The 20227-nt window shown below is 38.2% G+C and overlaps 1 protein-coding gene across 4 annotated transcripts in view; it reads left to right on the top strand.

Annotated features, from left to right (window-relative positions):
• ARP4 (actin-related protein 4) overlaps positions 1–20227 on the top strand; it is a 317083-nt gene that overhangs the window by 40009 nt on the left and 256847 nt on the right. For all 4 annotated transcript variants that reach the window (XR_016264320.1, XM_089447839.1, XM_089447838.1 and 1 more), the window contains exons 4-6: positions 327–418; positions 883–1053; positions 1205–1278. Coding sequence is in view for 3 of the 4 variants with exons in the window: in XM_089447839.1 (XP_089303965.1) it covers positions 327–418; positions 883–1053; positions 1205–1278 (337 nt within the window). In the remaining variant the exon portion in view is untranslated. The remainder of the gene's footprint in view (positions 1–326; positions 419–882; positions 1054–1204; positions 1279–20227) is intronic.

The raw sequence follows: 20227 nt of genomic DNA, 5'->3' as shown, positions 1-20227 counted from the left end.
TGAATATTTATAAGGTCCAAAATGTATTTGTGGGCATTCATTAGGTAGTCGTAGATATGGGACTAATCTTATAGTACACATATATATAAATTCGTTCTGTCCTGGTAAGTATATTAGGTTAACACTTTATCTCCATGTCATGCAATTTTGTGCTAGTAACTCTATGCCCCAATGAATACTTTTCAACTAGTGGCTTGTTTGATTTAGTAAAATATATTAGACAAGCTGTTCCATTTCTTGATTGGCAAGTTATAACTGTTTGTTTTTTCTATCAAGTGTTGATGCTTTCTATCTTTTACTTATATGGATTTCATTTGGATTTACAGATGAAGTTGCAGCTATAGTTCTTGATCTGGGGTCTCATACTTGTAAAGCTGGTTACGCAGGCGAAGATGCCCCAAAGGCGGTTTTTCCTTCTGTAAGTAGCTTAGCAGACCAACTTGTGTTCATTCAACATTGTTAAGGACAAGAGCTTGGACCATTTTTTTCCTAATTTGTGAAGTCTGTAGCAGAAGCATTCATTCCTCATGCTTTTAGTTGACCAATAAAAGAAATGGTTTTCTGGTGTCACTGGCTTTTGGGTAAGATATACCTGCAATTAAAGTAATATTTGAGACTTGAATGTCAGTTTATGTGCAAACATCCCAAGCTTGAACAATGTGCTGGCCTGTAGTATTTACTGGTTGTCGAGGATGCATGATATTCCCAAACTGAAGGGTATCCGTACAGGAATTTTGTGGCTGAATGTAGGCTGTGTTCGTAACTCGAGCCTCTAGCTGCAAGTCTGTTTTAGCATAATTTTGCTCTGTATACAAATTTTTGTAAGTGATGAGGCCCCACTCTTTGAAATTAAAAGAAAGTAAAATATTATGTGTGTGCAAGGTTGTGGGATCTATTGAGCAAACAGGGATGGCTGATGCAGTCAAAGTTGAAGGAGATTTAGAATCTTCAGATGCCAAAATGAATGTCAAGCTAGACTCTGAGAAGTCCAAATCCAAGCGGAAATTGTATGTTGGTTCTCAAGCTCTGGGCTACCGACGTGATTTTATGGAGGTTTGCATTTAGTGCCTTTTGATATGGTTAACCCTCAGGTTTTGTTCTATGTTTATGACTTCAAGTATGAGGCCAAAGATGGAAACTGCTTTGCATTTGCAAATGATATATAAGAATGCTTTCCATACATCTCATATGTATTTTTCCACAGGTGATTCCAGCTCTGAAGGATGGTATTGTTGCTGATTGGGATGTTGTGGATAGCATATGGGACCATGCTTTTCGGTAACTATTACTTGCCTTGCATTTGGAAGAAGGAATTATATGTATTATTTGGTAAACAACACAGTGAATTGAAGTCTGATCTCTAAAATTTGAAGGCTTATTTTGGTGATCATTCGTGAGAAACATCTATCTGTTATATTAAAGTAATGTGTTTCAATATATTTGCATGGTGAAGCCCTATGGGAATGAAAAGCTTTTGGCAGTGGCAACTCGAGGTGCTTTTATATGAAGAATGCCTTGTAGAATCACAAACTCTGCAAACAGTTCTGACTAGGACATTTTGAGCTGTAAAAAATTTATTTCCCTTTACTCTGGAAACAGCTCATAACTGAACGAAAATGTACTTTATAGCATGACTGGCATTGAGGTATTGCTAGGTTCAATTCATCTGTTGTGTTTTTGCTGAATATTTTTTTTGACGTTTGTAGCATTGGACATGTACATCCAGACGTGTTTAAATGTCTAGACATGCGGAAGTTGTCCAAGACCTTCAACCTTAGCAAAATTACTTTAATTGCACCGAGAGGCGCTCTCCAGCCCAGTATGGTAGAGATGTTGTAATGTAATGTTTAACATTTTGACTGAGTCAAATTACATAAAAATAAAAATAGAAAAAAAATAAAATTAAAAAAATAGAATTAAATAAAAAAATTAATGTGATGCAATGTAAACATTTTAGCTCTTTCAAAATAAAACAAAAAATAAAAATAATAATAATAATAAAAATAAAAATAAAAATAAAAATAAAAATGGCCTATGGTATTGATCCATGGTATTGAGCATAGTCTTAAAAATCATCCAGTTTAGACCAGAAGTCAGCCAAACTGGCCGGTTAGATAGCGTCGGGATCAAATTTGACCAAAAAACCCAATTGGAAGGCCAGTTAGGTGCCAAACTGTCCATTCTTTTACCAAATCGGTTGGTTTGGCACCTAACAGGCTGATTCCAACACAAATCGGCCGGGTCGGTACGCGTGGAGCTGGGCGGCCCGCATTGGTTTTGCCCAAACCTTGGCTGGATTTCCCTCCAAATTTGCTCCCCTACAATTATAAAAGCAAGCCCAAGCTTTCATTTGTCTCACACATTTGATTTCTAGTGTTTATGAGAGTTTGAGAGCTTGGACAATGCTGCAACAGCCTTGAGTTTTGGAGCAACAACAACAAGTTTGGAGGTTATTTGTCATCTTGGAGGAGCTTTCTAGTGGAGTTGGCATCTTTGGGAAGAGGCTATATCAACTAGTTTTCATTTCGAACCTTCTAGGTATGATTTTTACCTAAAGAATTTCCAGATTTCATTGGTCTTTTTAAAATTTTTTTCCCCTCTTTCAAGTTTCAACTTTCAAGTTAAAATGCACCAAGGATTGTAGTCGATCATAAGTTTTGCATTTTCCTATTTTACTTACTGATCTTTTTCATTCAAAATCTGAAATTTCACCATCCATTATGGCCCCAAAAGCCAAAGATATTGCATGGGTTCACTGTGATGTTGTTGATGGCAAAGTGTTGTGCAAATATTGCAAGCACCCAATGGGAGGAGGAGGTCTTTATAGGTTGAAACAACACTTGGCTGGTATAAGAGGCCAAATAATCCCTTGTGATGCACCAGATGAAGTCATAGGGCCTATTAGGAAAGAATACCTTCAAAAGTTTGAGAGGTATCAGGCGACAAAGGCTAGGTAAAAGGATATACGAGATGAAATTGCAATGAAGAAAGAACTTGCAAAAGCTATGGCTAGGAGAGAGAGAGAAGCAAGTGGGTATGATGTTTTTGACTTTGAAGACTCCTCCATCAATCTCCAAGACCCCTTCCATTATGTTCCTCACTCTCTTGGGTCTCAAACGCAAGGCCAAGCCAAAGGTAAAAAAAGGATGAATATTAAGATCTATTTCATACCTTCCTCCACCTCAACCTCTGCTACTATTAGTGCCATTGCCTCCCAACCAAGTGTCAACCCACCTTGGATGCTCATTGGAAAAAAACAATGTAGAGATGTTGCTTTTAAATACATTGCCAGATGGTGGTATGATGTAGATATCCCCTTTAATGCTGTTTGATCACCTTACTAAAAAGTTATGTGGGATGTTGCTGTTGCTACAGGAAAGGGCTTTAGAGGCCCTACTATGCATGAATTGAGGAGTAGTCTTTTACAAAAAGAGATTGATTCCATGAGATTATTTGAATGAATATAAATAGTCATGGACCAAAACAAGTTGTTCCATCATGTCAGATAGATGGACTGATGGAAAACATTGCACTATCATAAATTTCCTTCTCTTGCCCACAAGGAACCATGTTTTTGAGATTGATTGATGCATCTGATAGGGTGAAAGACGCCAACCTATGCTATGACGTTTTTACAATAGTGGGGGTACAAAATGTTGTGCAGGTCATCATTGATAATGCCTCAAACTATGTTCTTGCTAGAAAGATGCTAGAGTCAAAATACAAGACCATATTTTGGACTCCATGTGCTGCACATAGCATAGACCTCATGCTTGAGGATATAGAAAAAGTGTTGTGGGTGAAGAACACTGTAGAGCATGCCAAGAGTATCACAAAATACATGTACAACCACTCATGGGTGTTGAGCTCAATGAGAAAAAACACTAGGGGCAAGGAGCTTTTTAGGCCTTGTTGACCTCTACCGGTCAACTACCCATGCAGTACACCCCCTTTTTCTTTGCAAGAAAAGGGCAGCACCTGATCAGCGTGTCCGTGCCATCCAGCAGTCATCAGCAGCTTGATCAATCTAATTGTAAACCCAGTCTGCATGTATTAATTGTAAATAATCTTAGCAGATATGAGTCGTGTATGTGAATTGCTTAGGTGGACCTAACTTTCTAGTGGTAATCTACGTCCCGGAAGGTTTTTTGTCTCACCGATCCATGGATCGGCAGAGTTTTCCTTCAAACCTGACCCCAAAGCCGGGATGGATTTTGTCATTGGAATTTTAGGAGAATCCTAGTGTGTTGATCTGCTAGATTATAGTTGTGTCGCAGAACTGGGTGGTTTGTGAGGGTCTATGTTAAGTGGGTTTGTCCCCTTGAGATGTAAATTGTAAAAACGTCATGATGTAATGTGTCCTGAGGGTCGAAAAATGTTTTAAATCCCCTCATGAGTCTTAAGTCCTAGGTCCTAGGTGATGTTTCCGAAGGCTTAGTTCGATGATCCATTTTAAAATGAATTAAGAAATTAAAAAATGAATAAAAATAATAAAAAATAATAAAATAAATAAAAATTAAATAAATAAAAAAAAAATAAAGCAAAAACCCTAACTAATAAAATAATAATATTTTAAGTGAATAAATCGACGGATGAGATCAAGAGATGTCTTGATCCTCATCAACGGTCGAGATCATTTCTACATGGATCACTCGAACTAGCCGTTGGGATCATTTCCTTTAAATAGGGTGCTAGGGGTCATTTCAGATCATGGGATCTGAGTCTGAGACTGAAGAAGCTCTCTTGTAAATCTGTTTCTGGTTAATAAAAGAAGACTTTGGGGTCCATATCTTGCTGGTGTTACTCTCTTAAAATGCTATGAGATTGTTTCATTTTCTGCATGTGTTATTTTCAGCCGTTAATAATAGCTTTTTGTAGAGTATTGTGAGCACAGGTATCTTGTTCACTTGTTGGGGTTTGGGTGCTGTTAGGGTTTCTGAAGTAATGGCAGGTATCTCCATTACTTCCTGAGATCTAGCAGCATTTTTGCCCTCTTTATTGACAGTTGTTTTGAGCTGTGCAGAAAACATCATTGAAGGAAATTTTGTGGGCGTTCGGGGAAGTTCTCGGCTGAACCAGCCAATTCCCGCAAGCATTTTTTGCTGAGCCCAGTTGGATTTGATCCTGGGTCTATCATTCGGTTTATTTATCTGATTTGCATGAGATATTTTTTCTGAAGTTCTTCACAGTGAAAACCTCAAATTTTTATTCTTAAAATATTTTCCTGTGCTCATTGCTGAATCTGGCTGTTAAGGGGCCAAATCTGTAAATTAATCAGCTTTTTCTGTTCTAGGGTTTCAAAATTTTGTTCAGGTTCAATTAGAGTTTTCAATTTCTTGGTTTTAGGCATATTTTTCCTTTGGGTGATCTTTTCCTTTCAGGTTTGCAGGATTATTAAATTTCCAGGGCCATCATCCGTACCCTATTTCGCCAGTAGCCACAGTTTTTCCACACTCAGGGGATTAAGCTGCCTGCAAAACCTTTGCTGCTGCATGAACCAGCCAGAACCATTTATGGGCTAATGATGAAAGAAAAATATTGATCCGTTTTATAAATCACTGCTGGGGGACTTATGCTTCAAGACAAATGCCGGACGCATCGCAGAAAGGAGACAAAACTATGTATAATGTGTAAAGACGCAGCGTGAAGCCGTTTGTCTCATTCTTGCTCAGTCAACAGAAGGCACAATAGTATGATATTCTCTATGCCAAATCTGGGTACCTAGGTGTTTACTGCCGCAGTCATTTGCAGAAAACCATCGACCGGGCCAGGGTAAATGCTGGGCATCACTTCATTTAAGCTGTACAATCTACCACAAGTATTCAGCGAGCTAGCAACGTACGATTTCTTGTGTGGAAGGCTCAGAAAACGTTTTTGCTTGCTATGTTCACCATCGGTTTAGGAAATCACTCCTGGAAATCTGCGTGTCATTATTCTTAGCCTCAAACGAAGTCGCTCCTTTCTCAAACTTTCGGAAATTTCTCTGCGGCCTTTCGATTTCAGTCTCAGAACCCAAAAGGTCATGCGTATTCCCAGTATGCTTCAGTGAGTACTGTAACGGAGTATTCGCCGCAGGTAAATGGGTTCATCGCCGCAGGTAAGCTCCAATCGCAGACAGTCTTTTCACCGATTTTTCTCTCATGCTATGGTGCAATCGTCATCGTGTCGATCTGCAGAAGTCGATTTCATGAGTTTGATTATAGTCTGCGTAGGTTTTGTGCTTTGGTTATTCGATGCGTAGGGTAATCTTTTTTTTATTTTCATTTGATTCGTTTTCATTGTTTATCGTTTAGGTTTTTAGACTTAAATTATTTTTAATATAGTTTAGTTTTTCAAAGATTTTTGTAATTTTAGTTTTCATTTAGCGTAGTTTAATTTAGATTTTTTTTAAGTTAAGCTTTTCAATTTTTAGATTTTAGATTTTATTTTAAATCATTTTTTTTTTAATATAAAATCAAATAAAAATAAATAAAATAAAATAAAAAAAAAGGGAAAAGGAAAAGGGGTTTTCATTTAGATTTTAATTTGATTTTTAAGTTTAGTTTAGATTTAAAAAATTTGTATAGTTTTGTTTTATATAGATTTTAATTTTATTTAACTTTAATTAGATTTAAATTTTTGTTTTATTTTGGTTTTAAAATAAAAAAATAAAAAATTAAAAAAGATTTAAAAATTAAAAAAAAAAAAATATAAAAATTTTGTGGAAAATTATTTTTGCCAGTTTCAGTGGTTTTCATGTTATATCTTTCATGCTGAATTTTCAAGTCGAGATACGAAATTGATATCTGGTTAATGATTTGCGATTCTCGTGGTATTTTAAGGCATTTATCTCTTCAAAATTTTCAGTTGCCGGATATCGTTTTGGTCATGTGATTTAGCGGATACCTTTTGATGACAGATGATTGCTGTTCACGATTTACGTTTCTATATCATCTAACAAGTAATCATCTTAACTACAATCTCTTAAGGCACTGGTCTGCTAAATTAATCAAATCCATCGAGTGCTTTTTATATCGTGTCTTGTGTCTCCCAACCAGCTGGTTGTCAGTTGGTCTTCGTCATATCACAGGGTCTACCCCCCTTAGCCGCGGGAGACAGGCTTAAATGGAGGGATCGGGGATCAGAGTGACAGCCCCCGGTCTGAGCGTTGTTGTGCCAATCCGCGCGACAACATTTTTTGGCGCCGTTGCCGGGGATAGAGTTTTTCTGTCCTTGGTGTTTCAACATCTTTTCATCATTCATCGTTCATCTGTCTATCATTCGTTTGAGCCGGCAACGCCAACATTTTTTGGCGCCGTTGCCGGGGACTTTGTTTTCTCGGCTTTTCATTCATATTTTCATCATTCATCGTTCATCTGTCTATCATTCGTTTGAGCCGGCAACGCCAACATTTTTTGGCGCCGTTGCCGGGGACATTGTTTTCTCGGCGTTTCAACGACAATCTTCCTTCTCATTTTTATCTTTTCATCTGGCCCGGCAACGCCAACATTTTTTGGCGCCGTTGCCGGGGACAGAGTTTTCCTGTTCCTGGAGTTTCATCGACATTCATCTTCTCATCTCTCATCTCTCAGTTGAGCTGGCAGATTCAATATTTTTGGCATCTTTTCATCCCATATCAGCAGCATCTCTTGGGGTTGTTTCTTGTTTGGGTGGCGACTCCATTTTCTCATTTTTCCCAGACAAGAAGCCTTCCTCATATCTGCTTGTGATTCCTTTTTGGATCTTAGAATCAGATTCATTGTTCAAGTGGCGACTCCACTTCTTTCATCTCTTGATTTTCTTGAGCAGAGATCTAGTTCTATCATTCATCTAATCCCTTATCATTCATCATGGATTATTCATTTAAGCCATGTCGTTTTACTGAACGTCTCCATGATTTTCCGGAAGATGCCATTCCTAAGTTACCTATTTTCTCGGGTGGTGATCCAATCGCTGTTAGAAGGCATCTAGTCTTGTTTACTCGCATCATGATCATATACTGTAGATCCCCTCAGTTTAATCATGAAGATATCAAAATGCGCCTATTTGTCCTTTCTTTAGAAGATGATGCTTTGAATTGGTTTAACAATTTTCCAAAAGAATCTTTCACTTCTTTAGAAGACATTGTCAATGCTTTTAAAAATAGATATGGTTATCCAAACAACTTGCCTTCTGCCTCTAAAATTGTGCAACAGAATGAAAGTAATTTGATAAGCGGTCCAGCGGAAAGATCCCAAGACGATTCATCATGTCAGAATGTGTCATCCATCGGAAATATTGCAGATCAAGTTCATGATAGTGAAAAATCAGGGACAAATGACAATGAAAGGGAAGAGCAAAAGCAAATTTTACGAGATCTAATGATGCTGGTAAGAAATATGGAAATCAACCAAACTAATTATGTCAATGATGTGAAAACTTTATGCACCCACCTGGAAAAACGTAATAGGGAGATTGAAGTCACGCAAAATCATCATGCTAAAGAAATTGAGGCCATGAAAACTAAATATGAAACAGAAATTAGAAGCATGCAAAGCAAGATGTCAGTCTTAGAGGAAAATATGGTGACCATGAAAGTTGATCATGATAGGGAAATTGACTCTATGCAAAACAAGTTATTAACTATGGATGAGGAAATGACTATCATGACGTTCAATCATAATAATCAGTTGGCTGACATGCAAGCGAATCATAAAGAAGAAATAAATTTCATGCAGCATTACTTGATGGACATAAAGGAAAAGAACAATAAAATGATAAAAGACATGGAAGAACATCATGCCAGACAAATCAGAGCTATAAAAGTTGAACACTCTAGTCAGATGGATGCCATTAAAATACAAGTTCAAAAGATTCAACAATGGTCAGATGATAAGAGAAACCAGGAGCCTTCTCATTTGCCGCAACAAGCTTCATCTTATTATGAGGAGGTCATTAGTTCAATTGAAAGATGGTTAATTGAAGGTGATCCGGATAGATTTAAGAATGATAAAGATCAGATGCAGGATAAAGAAAGACATATCACGCATACTTCATCTGATAGTTTTGAAACAGAAAGTTCTAGGTCATCAGTAATTCAACCTGCCAGAAAGAAAAAACGTAAGAGAAAGAAAATAAGAAGAAGATTTGATGCATCAGACGGCCGTGAGAAGCTTGATCTTCGGATAGGAAAGAGTCCTATCATATGCAAAATTGGACATGGCACATCCGACAAGCAACCGACAGATTTGCCTGAAAGCAGGCAAATGCTCAGTATGCACTATATTGAACACATTTGATGCCGTAGGGCATCCTTTGTATCGTATTTCTAACCCTACTCCTTGTTTTTTCCGCATCTTTATTTCTGCTTTAGATAGTTAATAAATAAAGAGCTTTTATCTTTCCTGTGCTTAATGTATATGATGATATTTTGGATGGACGCTACTTATTTTTGTGTTGTATGGATGCAGATTCTGGATTCTTACATTCCTGCAAGCAGCAACGTGTCCCCAAGTAGAGCCAGATGTTGACCTCTACCGGTCAACTACCCATGCAGTACACCCCCTTTTTCTTTGCAAGAAAAGGGCAACACCTGATCAGCGTGTCCGTGCCATCCAGCAGTCATCAGCAGCTTGATCAATCTAATTGTAAACCCAGTCTGCATGTATTAATTGTAAATAATCTTAGCAGATATGAGTCGTGTATGTGAATTGCCTAGGTGGACCTAACTTTCTAGTGGTAATCTACGTCCCGGAAGGTTTTTTGTCTCACCGATCCATGGATCGGCAGAGTTTTCCTTCAAACCTGACCCCAAAGCCAGGATGGATTTTGTCATTGGAATTTTAGGAGAATCCTAGTGTGTTGATCTGCTAGATTATAGTTGTGTCGCAGAACTGGGTGGTTTGTGAGGGTCTATGTTAAGTGGGTTTGTCCCCTTGAGATGTAAATTGTAAAAAAGTCATGATGTAATGTGTCCTGAGGGTCGAAAAATGTTTTAAATCCCCTCATGAGTCTTAAGTCCTAGGTCCTAGGTGATGTTTCCGAAGGCTTAGTTCGATGATCCATTTTAAAATGAATTAAGAAATTAAAAAATGAATAAAAATAATAAAAAATAATAAAATAAATAAAAATTAAATAAATAAAAAAATAATAAAAAATTAAAAAAAAATAAAGCAAAAACCCTAACTAATAAAATAATAATATTTTAAGTGAATAAATCGACGGATGAGATCAAGAGATGTCTTGATCCTCATCAACGGTCGAGATCATTTCTACATGGATCACTCGAACTAGCCGTTGGGATCATTTCCTTTAAATAGGGTGCTAGGGGTCATTTCAGATCATGGGATCTGTGAGTTTGAGACTGAAGAAGCTCTCTTGTAAATCTGTTTCTGGTTAATAAAAGAAGACTTTGGGGTCCATATCTTGCTGGTGTTACTCTCTTAAAATGCTGTGAGATTGTTTCATTTTCTGCATGTGTTATTTTCAGCCGTTAATAATAGCTTTTTGTAGAGTATTGTGAGCACAGGTATCTTGTTCACTTGTTGGGGTTTGGGTGCTGTTAGGGTTTCTGAAGTAATGGCAGGTATCTCCATTACTTCCTGAGATCTAGCAGCATTTTTGCCCTCTTTATTGACAGTTGTTTTGAGCTGTGCAGAAAACATCATTGAAGGAAATTTTGTGGGCGTTCGGGGAAGTTCTCGGCTGAACCAGCCAACTCCCGCAAGCATTTTTTGCTGAGCCCAGTTGGATTTGATCCTGGGTCTATCATTCGGTTTATTTATCTGATTTGCATGAGATATTTTTTCTGAAGTTCTTCACAGTGAAAACCTCAAATTTTTATTCTTAAAATATTTTCCTGTGCTCATTGCTGAATCTGGCTGTTAAGGGGCCAAATCTGTAAATTAATCAGCTTTTTCTGTTCTAGGGTTTCAAAATTTTGTTCAGGTTCAATTAGGGTTTTCAGTTTCTTGGTTTTAGGCATATTTTTCCTTTGGGTGATCTTTTCCTTTCAGGTTTGCAGGATTATTAAATTTTCAGGGCCATCATCCGTACCCTATTTCGCCAGTAGCCACAGTTTTTTCCACACTCAGGGGATTAAGCTGCCTGCAAAACCTTTGCTGCTGCATGAACCAGCCAGAACCATTTATGGGCTAATGATGAAAGAAAAATATTGATCCGTTTTATAAATCACTGCTGGGGGACTTATGTTTCAAGACAAATGCCGGACGCATCGCAGAAAGGAGACAAAACTATGTATAATGTGTAAAGATGCAGCGTGAAGCCGTTCGTCTCATTCTTGCTCAGTCAACAGAAGGCACAATAGTATGATATTCTCTATGCCAAATCTGGGTACCTAGGTGTTTACTGCCGCAGTCATTTGCAGAAAACCATCGACCGGGCCAGGGTAAATGCTGGGCATCACTTCATTTAAGCTGTACAATCTACCACAGTATTCAGCGAGCTAGCAACGTACGATTTCTTGTGTGGGAGGCTCAGAAAACGTTTTTGCTTGCTATGTTCACCATCGGTTTAGGAAATCACTCCTGGAAATCTGCGTGTCATTATTCTTAGCCTCAAACGAAGTCGCTCCTTTCTCAAACTTTCGGAAATTTCTCTGCGGCCTTTCGATTTCAGTCTCAGAACCCAAAAGGTCATGCGTATTCCCAGTATGCTTCAGTGAGTACCGTAACAGAGTATTCGCCGCAGGTAAATGGGTTCATCGCCGCAGGTAAGCTCCAATCGCAGACAGTCTTTTCACCGATTTTTCTCTCATGCTATGGTCCAATCGTTATCATCGTGTCGATCTGCAGAAGTCGATTTCATGAGTTTGATTATAGTCTGCGTAGGTTTTGTGCTTTGGTTATTCGATGCGTAGGGTAATCTTTTTTTTATTTTCATTTGATTCGTTTTCATTGTTTATCGTTTAGGTTTTTAGACTTAAATTATTTTTAATATAGTTTAGTTTTTCAAAGATTTTTGTAATTTTAGTTTTCATTTAGCGTAGTTTAATTTAGATTTTTTAAGTTAAGCTTTTCAATTTTTAGATTTTAGATTTTATTTTAAATCATTTTTTTTTAATATAAAATCAAATAAAAATAAATAAAATAAAATAAAAAAAAAAAGGGAAAAGGAAAAGGGGTTTTCATTTAGATTTTAATTTGATTTTTAAGTTTAGTTTAGATTTAAAAAATTTGTATAGTTTTATTTTATATAGATTTTAATTTTATTTAACTTTAATTAGATTTAAATTTTTGTTTTATTTTGGTTTTAAAATAAAAAAATAAAAAATTAAAAAAGATTTAAAAATTAAAAAAAAAAATATATAAAAATTTTGTGGAAAATTATTTTGCCAGTTTCAGTGGTTTTCATGTTATATCTTTCATGCTGAATTTTCAAGTCGAGATACGAAATTGATATCTGGTTAATGATTTGCGATTCTCGTGGTATTTTAAGGCATTTATCTCTTCAAAATTTTCAGTTGCCGGATATCGTTTTGGTCATGTGATTTAGCGGATACCTTTTGATGACAGATGATTGCTGTTCACGATTTACGTTTCTATATCATCTAACAAGTAATCATATTAACTACAATCTCTTAAGGCACTGGTCTGCTAAATTAATCAAATCCATCGAGTGCTTTTTATATCGTGTCTCGTGTCTCCCAACCAGCTGGTCGTCAGTTGGTCTTCGTCATATCACAGGGTCTACCCCCCTTAGCCGCGGGAGACAGGCTTAAACGGAGGGATCGGGGATCAGAGTGACAGCCCCCGGTCTGAGCGTTGTCGTGCCAATCCGCGCGACAACAGGCCTGCCATCATAAGATTTGCAACTCACTTCCTCACATTGCAATCTCTCAATTCCCAACAACAAAACTTGCAGAAATTGTTTTCTAGTGATGAATGGAATTCATCTTGATGGGCTCGCACAGTAAATGGAAAAGACACCAAAAAGAAAGTTTTTGACAACACTTTTCACTTTTTGGGGAAAAGCAACAAAGGTTGTGAAAATTGGTGAACCCTTTGTTAAGGTGTTATGGTTGGTGGAGGGGGAAAAATTGGCCATGGGCTACATCTATGAAGCTATGGATCATGCAAAGGAGTAGATACGAGCAACCTACAAAGACAAAGTAGGTAAATATGGGCCTATATGGGATATCATTGATATCAGATGGAACATTCAACTCCATCGTCCGATACATGCAACTAATGTCACATGGTTTGGGTTCGGCAATGATTAGGTTCGGTTTGAGTTCGAATTTTTTTATGGGGTTCAGATCAGTGTTTTACAACTCGGCCGAGTTGAAACCGAAACGGCCGTTTCGGACCGAGTCACTAGCCAAAACATTGACCCGGCCAGCAACCCGGCTTGGCTGACCGAGTCAGCTATGACTCGGCCGAGTCATAGCTGACTCGGTCAACCCGGCCGGGTCCGTATTGACTCGGCCGAGTCATTAAAAGGACGGCTGGGCAGCGTATTTTATCAAATAAATTCACTTTTTTGCTGATATTTGGTAAAGTTAAGTAGGGTTTGTGGATTCCAAAGGGTAATGGTAGATTGTTAAATGCTTTTGGGGTCCATTTCCCCCTCCCAAACTCTATTTAAGACAGCCAAATGCTCTCATTTCACTCACAGCAGTCTTATGCATTTGAGTGAGAGTCTTCTTTGAGAGTTAGTGAGCAGTTCTTGAGCTTGTTTTGGAGCAACAGTGAGGAGTCTTGGAGGAGCATTGTAGCTGGAGTGAGGAGCTTCTTGGGCAGCCATTTGGAGCAGCATTGAGGAGCTGATTCTTGGAGCAAGCTTGAGGAGGCAGTTTGTGCCTGGAGGTATTTTTTTCCACCTCTATAAATCTGTTTTTACTTAGTAAATTTTAGGTGCATATCAAGATAGCTTAGAGAGTGTTTTTAGTCAAATAAATGAACATTGAATCAATTTTTTTTTTTTTTTTTTTCATTTTCAGATTGTTTTCCTAGTCAAAAAATGGCACCTAGAGCAAAAGATTCTGCTTGGGCATATGTTGAAATGGTTGATAGTGAGATGTGTTGCAAGTTTTGCCATAGGAAAATTAAGTCAGGTCCTGGGGGGATTCATAGGCTGAAACAACACTTGGCAGGGATTAAAGGCAATATTACTGCATGTCCCTCTGATCAAATTGGGGAGATTAGAAAGAATTTGCTGGAAAGCTTTGAAAAATTTAAAGAAGAAAAGACTAGGCAAAAAGAGATACAGGCTGAAATTGGGAGGAAGAGGGAGATACAAAGAATGATGGTTGCCAACCCCCACTATGAGTTTGAGGGTTCTTCCTCTATCCCTCAAACTGATGCATCAAACCCTTTCCGTTATGTTCCTCCCTCTTTTGCTTCTGTTCAAGATAAGGAAAAGGGTAGAATGAAGGGTGATGGGACTATCAAAAGTTTTTTCACTCACTCAGGCTCCTCTCCATCAGATGCACATGGTCCTGAAGTTAGTATTAGTAAAGGTCTTGCTCAGCCCACTTTAGATGACCATTGGAAGAAAGAATTGAGGGAGACTGCTTGTGACTACATAGCTAGATGGTGGTATGATGCTGATATCCCCTTTAATGCTGCTCGTTCACCATATTATGAGCCTATGTTTGAGGCCATACATGCTGCTGGAAAAGGCTTCAAAGGCCCTACTATGCAAGAGCTAAGGGGGTTTCGTTTGCAGAAAGAAATTCAATCAATTAATGAGTATTTGCAAGATTTCAAGGAATCATGGGCAAGAACAGGGTGTACCATCATGTCAGATGGATGGACTGATCAAAGAAACCGTACCATCATAAACTTTCTTGTCTTCTGCCCACAGGGAACCATGTTTTTAAAATCAGTTGATGCATCTGATAAGGTAAAAGATGGCCACTTGTTGTTTCAGCTATTGGATGAGGTTATTCAGGATGTGGGGGTGGCTAATGTTGTTCAAATCATCACAGACAATGCCTCTAACTATGTTCTTGCTGGTAGACTGTTAGAGGAAAAACACAAGACCATCTTTTGGACCCCATGCGCTGCACATTGCATAGACCTCATGCTTGAGGATATTGGAAAATTAGATTGGGTCAGAAACACTGTAGATAATGCCAAAAGCATAACAAAATTTATCTACAATCATACACTGGTTTTGAGTCTCATGAGGAAACACACTGGAGGCAAGGATATTATTAGGCCTGCCATCACTAGATTTGCTACACATTTTTTGACATTGCAATCTATGCTTTCCCAACATAGAAACTTGCAAAAGATGTTTTCCAGTGATGAATGGAATCAAAGCAGTTGGTCTAACAAACCAGAAGGCAGAGAATTGAAAAGGAAAGTCCATGATGAAACTTTTTGGAGAAAGGCAGCAGAGATTGTGAAGCTTGCTGAGCCACTAGTTAAGGTGTTGCGGTTGGTGGATGGGGAAAGGTTGGCTATGGGCTTCATTTATGAGGCTATGGATCAAGCAAAGGAGCAAATAAAGACAGCATACAAGGATAGAGTGGCAAAGTATGGGCCCATTTGGGCAATCATTGATGAAAGATGGAACAATCAACTCCATCGCCCTATACATGCAGCTGGGTATTTTTTGAACCCACGGTATCATTATAAAGCTAAGGAGTCAGGAGCTTTGAGGGGGGAGGTCAGAGATGGACTGGTTGATTGCATTGAGCGCATGGTCCCATCGGAGTCTGATCAGCTGCTGATACATCAGCAGGTCACATCCTTCAGCAATGCAACAGGTACCTTTGGGAAGAACCTAGCAAAGATTGCAAGAGAAGCAGATGAGCCAGGTAAACAAAAATTTCAATTTTCAATTTCTTAATGGTTTTACTTTTTTTATTAAAGTTTGTTAAATCATTTATAATTTGAAAGTTAGATATAATTTGTAATTTTGTTGAGCTTCAGCCTTCATCTAACTCATAATTCATTACACTCCTATGTTTTTTTGCAGCACAATGGTGGGAGGCCTTTGGTGGCCAGTGCCCTGAATTGCAAAGGTTTGCAATTCGTATTTTGAGTCAAACTTGCAGTGCATCTGGGTGTGAGCGCAATTGGTCTGTCTTTGAGAGGATTCACACAAAGAAGAGAAACCGTTTGGAGCAAAAACGGTTGAATGATCTAGTTTTTGTCCAATACAACCTTCGGCTCAGACGGAACCAATTGCTGAACAAAAGACCTGATTCAGATCCCATTGTGTTGGAAGACATTGATCCAACATCAGATTGGGTAGTGGAGAGTCGTCTACCAGAGTTTGATCCTGATGAGGATCTTGATGATCTTGATGTTGGAGATCCACTGCAGCATGTTCAGTTGAATGCAGATCCCAATCCACCAGCCTCAGTCTCACAGCCAGCTAGTAGGACTCCAGTTGTAGGTGCTTCGCCTTCCTCTGCTCAGCCACGACAGAAGCGCAGCCGCATTTGTACTCTATCTCAGCTTGCATCTGCTGCACAGCCTAGTGGTACTGGCACCACTTCTACAGTTGCAGTTGGAGACGATGATGATGAGGAGGAGCATGGGGCCCCTTGTCTGACTCTGATGATGATGATCCAGAGATTGGTCGAGATGATCTTGGCTCCTCTGGCATTAGCTACTAGCCTCCTTGGTTATTTGTATTTTGTTTTGACTCTTGAGTCTTTGATCATGTATGACAGACTACAGTTGACTATGTATTTACTATTGCCATTGGGTACCACCGTACCATTTTGATATAATGGATTGGTTCATGAGCCTACTTTGATCATATGTTGTCTTCCATGTATATTATAATGTTGTGTGTTTGGAAACTTGAATGAAAATCTTTAAAATTATGTTTAAAATATTTAAAATTATGTTTTTTTATAAAAAAAATAAATATTTAATGTATTTTTTACAACGACCGAGTCATTGAAATCGAGCTGGCCGAGTCATTACCGAGTCGGAGTCGATCCTCGGCCGAGTCCGAGTCCGAGTCCGAGTTGTAAAACATTGGTTCAGATGAGATTTGTCATTAGGTTCGTCTATATATATATATATTGATTTAAAATGAATTATAGGATAAAATAATAAGAAATCAACATCAGTAAATAACAAAAATGCTATCACAGACATGGAAACTGTAAGGATAAATTACAAGCTTGAGTTGTGACATGAAGTTATAAGTTTTGATCTATGGATTTGCTCAATGGCTATGAGGTTCGCCGAACCTCAAGTTTTTTTAAGGTTCGCCAAAATTTGAACCTCAAGGTTAAAGTTCAACGAACGTTGTGACATCATGCTAGGTATTTTCTGAACCCAAAGTATCATTATAAAGCTAAGCTAGGATAAGGTCATACTCGGGACGTCAGAGATGGGTTGTATGAGTGCTTGGAGCACATGGTACTTGATGAGTTGCAAAATTGGAAATAAATCAACAATTGACTACTTTCTCTAGGGCCACATACACATTTGGAAAAAATCTTACAAAGATTGTAAGAGATGTGGATCACCCAAGTAAGCAATTCCAATTTATTTGTTTTTTTTGTTTTGTTTTGTGAATTTCAATTGTTTAAAATTGATGCTGTAATTTGTATTTTTTAAATTGTTCAAAGTTCAAACTTACCATCTAAATTGTTGAAAAATGAGCTAACTCTAGTCTTTGTCTTTGTAGCACATTGGTGGGAGTCGTTTGGAAGCCAATGCCCTCAATGGCAAAAGTTTGTAGTTATAGTTCTCAGCGAAACTTATAGTGCTTCTGGGTGTGAGTGCAATTGGTTTGTTTTTGAACGGATTCACACAAAGAAGAAAAATCGTTTGGAACAAAAACGATTGAAAGATCTCGTGTTCATGCAGTACAACCTTTGACTAAGGTGCAACTAGTTGTTGAACAAAAGACTTGATATAGATCCCATTGTGTTGGATGATATTGATCCATCTTTAGAATGGGAGGAGACTCATCCAGCCGAGTTTGATGCTGATTTTGATATTGATGCCATGGAGTTGGGGTGTGTTGATCCTTAATGCAGATCTGGTAGTTGAACCAGTAGCTGGAGGAAGCAAACCACTTCGATCGAGCTTGGGACATGGTGTTGGTGAGGGGAGCAGTGGTCGTGCAAGCTCGGCCAACTTGTGCTTCTAATTTTGCTCGGCCTAGTATTGCTATTGAGGTTGGAGAGGAGTGTGAGGAGTCCTCAGAGACTGACCTAGATGATGTTTATGTAGCTCCTACGATGATCCCATCTCTAGTAGTGGTGATGAGTTTGATGAGTGATCATGTTGATCAATGATTTGTACTTTGAGTTTGAGTTTGTACTTTGTACTTGTAGTAGGCTAGTGGCCTAGTAGCTTGAGTTTTAGCAATTGATTTTGGACTCTAGAGGCCATTGAGAGCCTCATTGGTTATATATTTTGTTGATGATATCATTGGTATGTATTGCACTTAGTGCCATGTTGATATATGCATCCTCACATGGTATATAGATGAGAAGAATTTTCATTTTTGTCTCTAATGGTTTGAAATCATGGTTTGTAATCTTAAAAATCTGTTTTTTCATTAAAAATAAATATTTTTTTGTATTTTTTTGCAATTTTGGTTTGTTGAATCTTGTTCGATCCAGTTCCGGTTTGAATTACGGTTAGATCGGTGACCGGTTTGATGCCCGGTTCCAGTTTTTAAAACTATGGTATTGAGAACTTGGTATTAGCCCATGATATTCATGTGGAATATAGCATATTTAAAGGGGTAAATTAAACCAACCTAGATCCATCCTAAAACCGGATCTACCTAGAGCTGAGAGGGATAAAATCTCTTGATATGGAAACCTTTTTTAGAGCGAAAAGAAATTTGATCCCTCTCGGCGCTTGGTAGATTCGGAGTTAAGATGGATCTAGGCTGGTTAAATGAATAATTAAAGTAGAGTTCTTTTTCTAAGAAAAATGAGTTTAATCTAATGAAATGCAAAGGTTATTTGCATTAGTGAATTAGATGAGCCCTAGCCATTGATCTCAAGTGTGGTGAGAGCTAATATCAACTGTCAATCACTTTGGAGATTAGGGTTATGGATCCGGTCAACAACTTAAGCTTATAAAAGCAAAGCCTAGGTGAAGGAAGAAGACACACAAGAGATGTTTGAATCATGTAGGACAATGATTCAAGGTGATATTGCCGAAGGTGAAGAAGGGCTTTCATCTAGATATGAAGTCCAAAGGAGGAGATTGTAAGGGAGCAGCAAAGAGAGAAAATCCAGCCATTAGAATTTTATGGACAGTTCTGGGCAGCCACACAAGAAGAAAAGGAGGCAAAGGAGCAGCCATATAGGAGCCAAATTGCAGGGCCATATAGCGGCTGGCTTGCTGGGCCATACAGTGGGCATAAAGGAGGCTATAGGCCGTGTCTCTGGGCAGGACATGCCATATAGATTGCAGGCCGTGCTGTACAGTATAGCCGTGGGCTGTACAAACTACAACAGCCGCAGGCAGCGAGTTACAGGTTGTGGGCAGCCATGGGCTGCAGCAGGAAGGTGTGTGCAGGTTGCTGTTAGGGCCGTATAAGCTGTATGGGCTGGAGATACAGAGGTTTCTTCAGACAAAAACTTCTATTTTGCTATAATTGTATTTTTATCAGTGGGCAGTTTAATTTCCCAGTTGGGAAAGCCCTTGTATGCTGAAGATTTCATTTATGAACAGCAGAATTGAAGGGCATAAATTTCTGTGTGCATGTGTAAAATTGGCTTATATTGCTTCTGCTGATTTATTTTTTATTTACCTGTTAAAATATCAGTTGTGCAATTGATTCAATAATCTGCAGATTAATTTAATTTCTCACAAGGAATTATTAGGAAATATTTTGCCTGTTTTCTGGGGTTAAGGAAAATTTAACAGAAAAAGTGTAGTATATCTTGCCAAAACAGAGCTGGTGGAAGCTATTTTGTATTTGCATTCAGAAACCAGCGATAGTCATTTTTCTCTTTATTTCCAAGCCTGTAAAATGCCTCTTGTTTTCTTATTGTATTACCTATAAAATTCTATCAATTCATCTATGACAATATACATATCACTATCAAGCCATTTATCTATTGGCTGTCTGTGAAAAGTGACACCTGTTGAAGTCCTTAATAGCTATAATCCAGAAATTTCGAAATCACATAAGACAGTTTGACTGAGACTTGAAAGCTTGATGAAAAGCAACACCAGAAAACAGTGAGTAAAAACATTTATTTGGATTCTGGATAGTAATCTGTTTTCTCCTTGATGCTGCTCCAAGGATAGAGTAGAATCGTTTTGCTTCCTACCTCTCTGCTTTGATGGAGAGCTGG

Source organism: Pinus tabuliformis, chromosome X (assembly GCF_031772625.1).
Source record: "Pinus tabuliformis cultivar Carrire ecotype Pingquan chromosome X, CPIR1, whole genome shotgun sequence".
In the NCBI taxonomy this organism is placed as follows: Eukaryota; Viridiplantae; Streptophyta; class Pinopsida; order Pinales; family Pinaceae; genus Pinus; species Pinus tabuliformis.
This window is presented reverse-complemented; position numbering and strand designations above follow the sequence as displayed.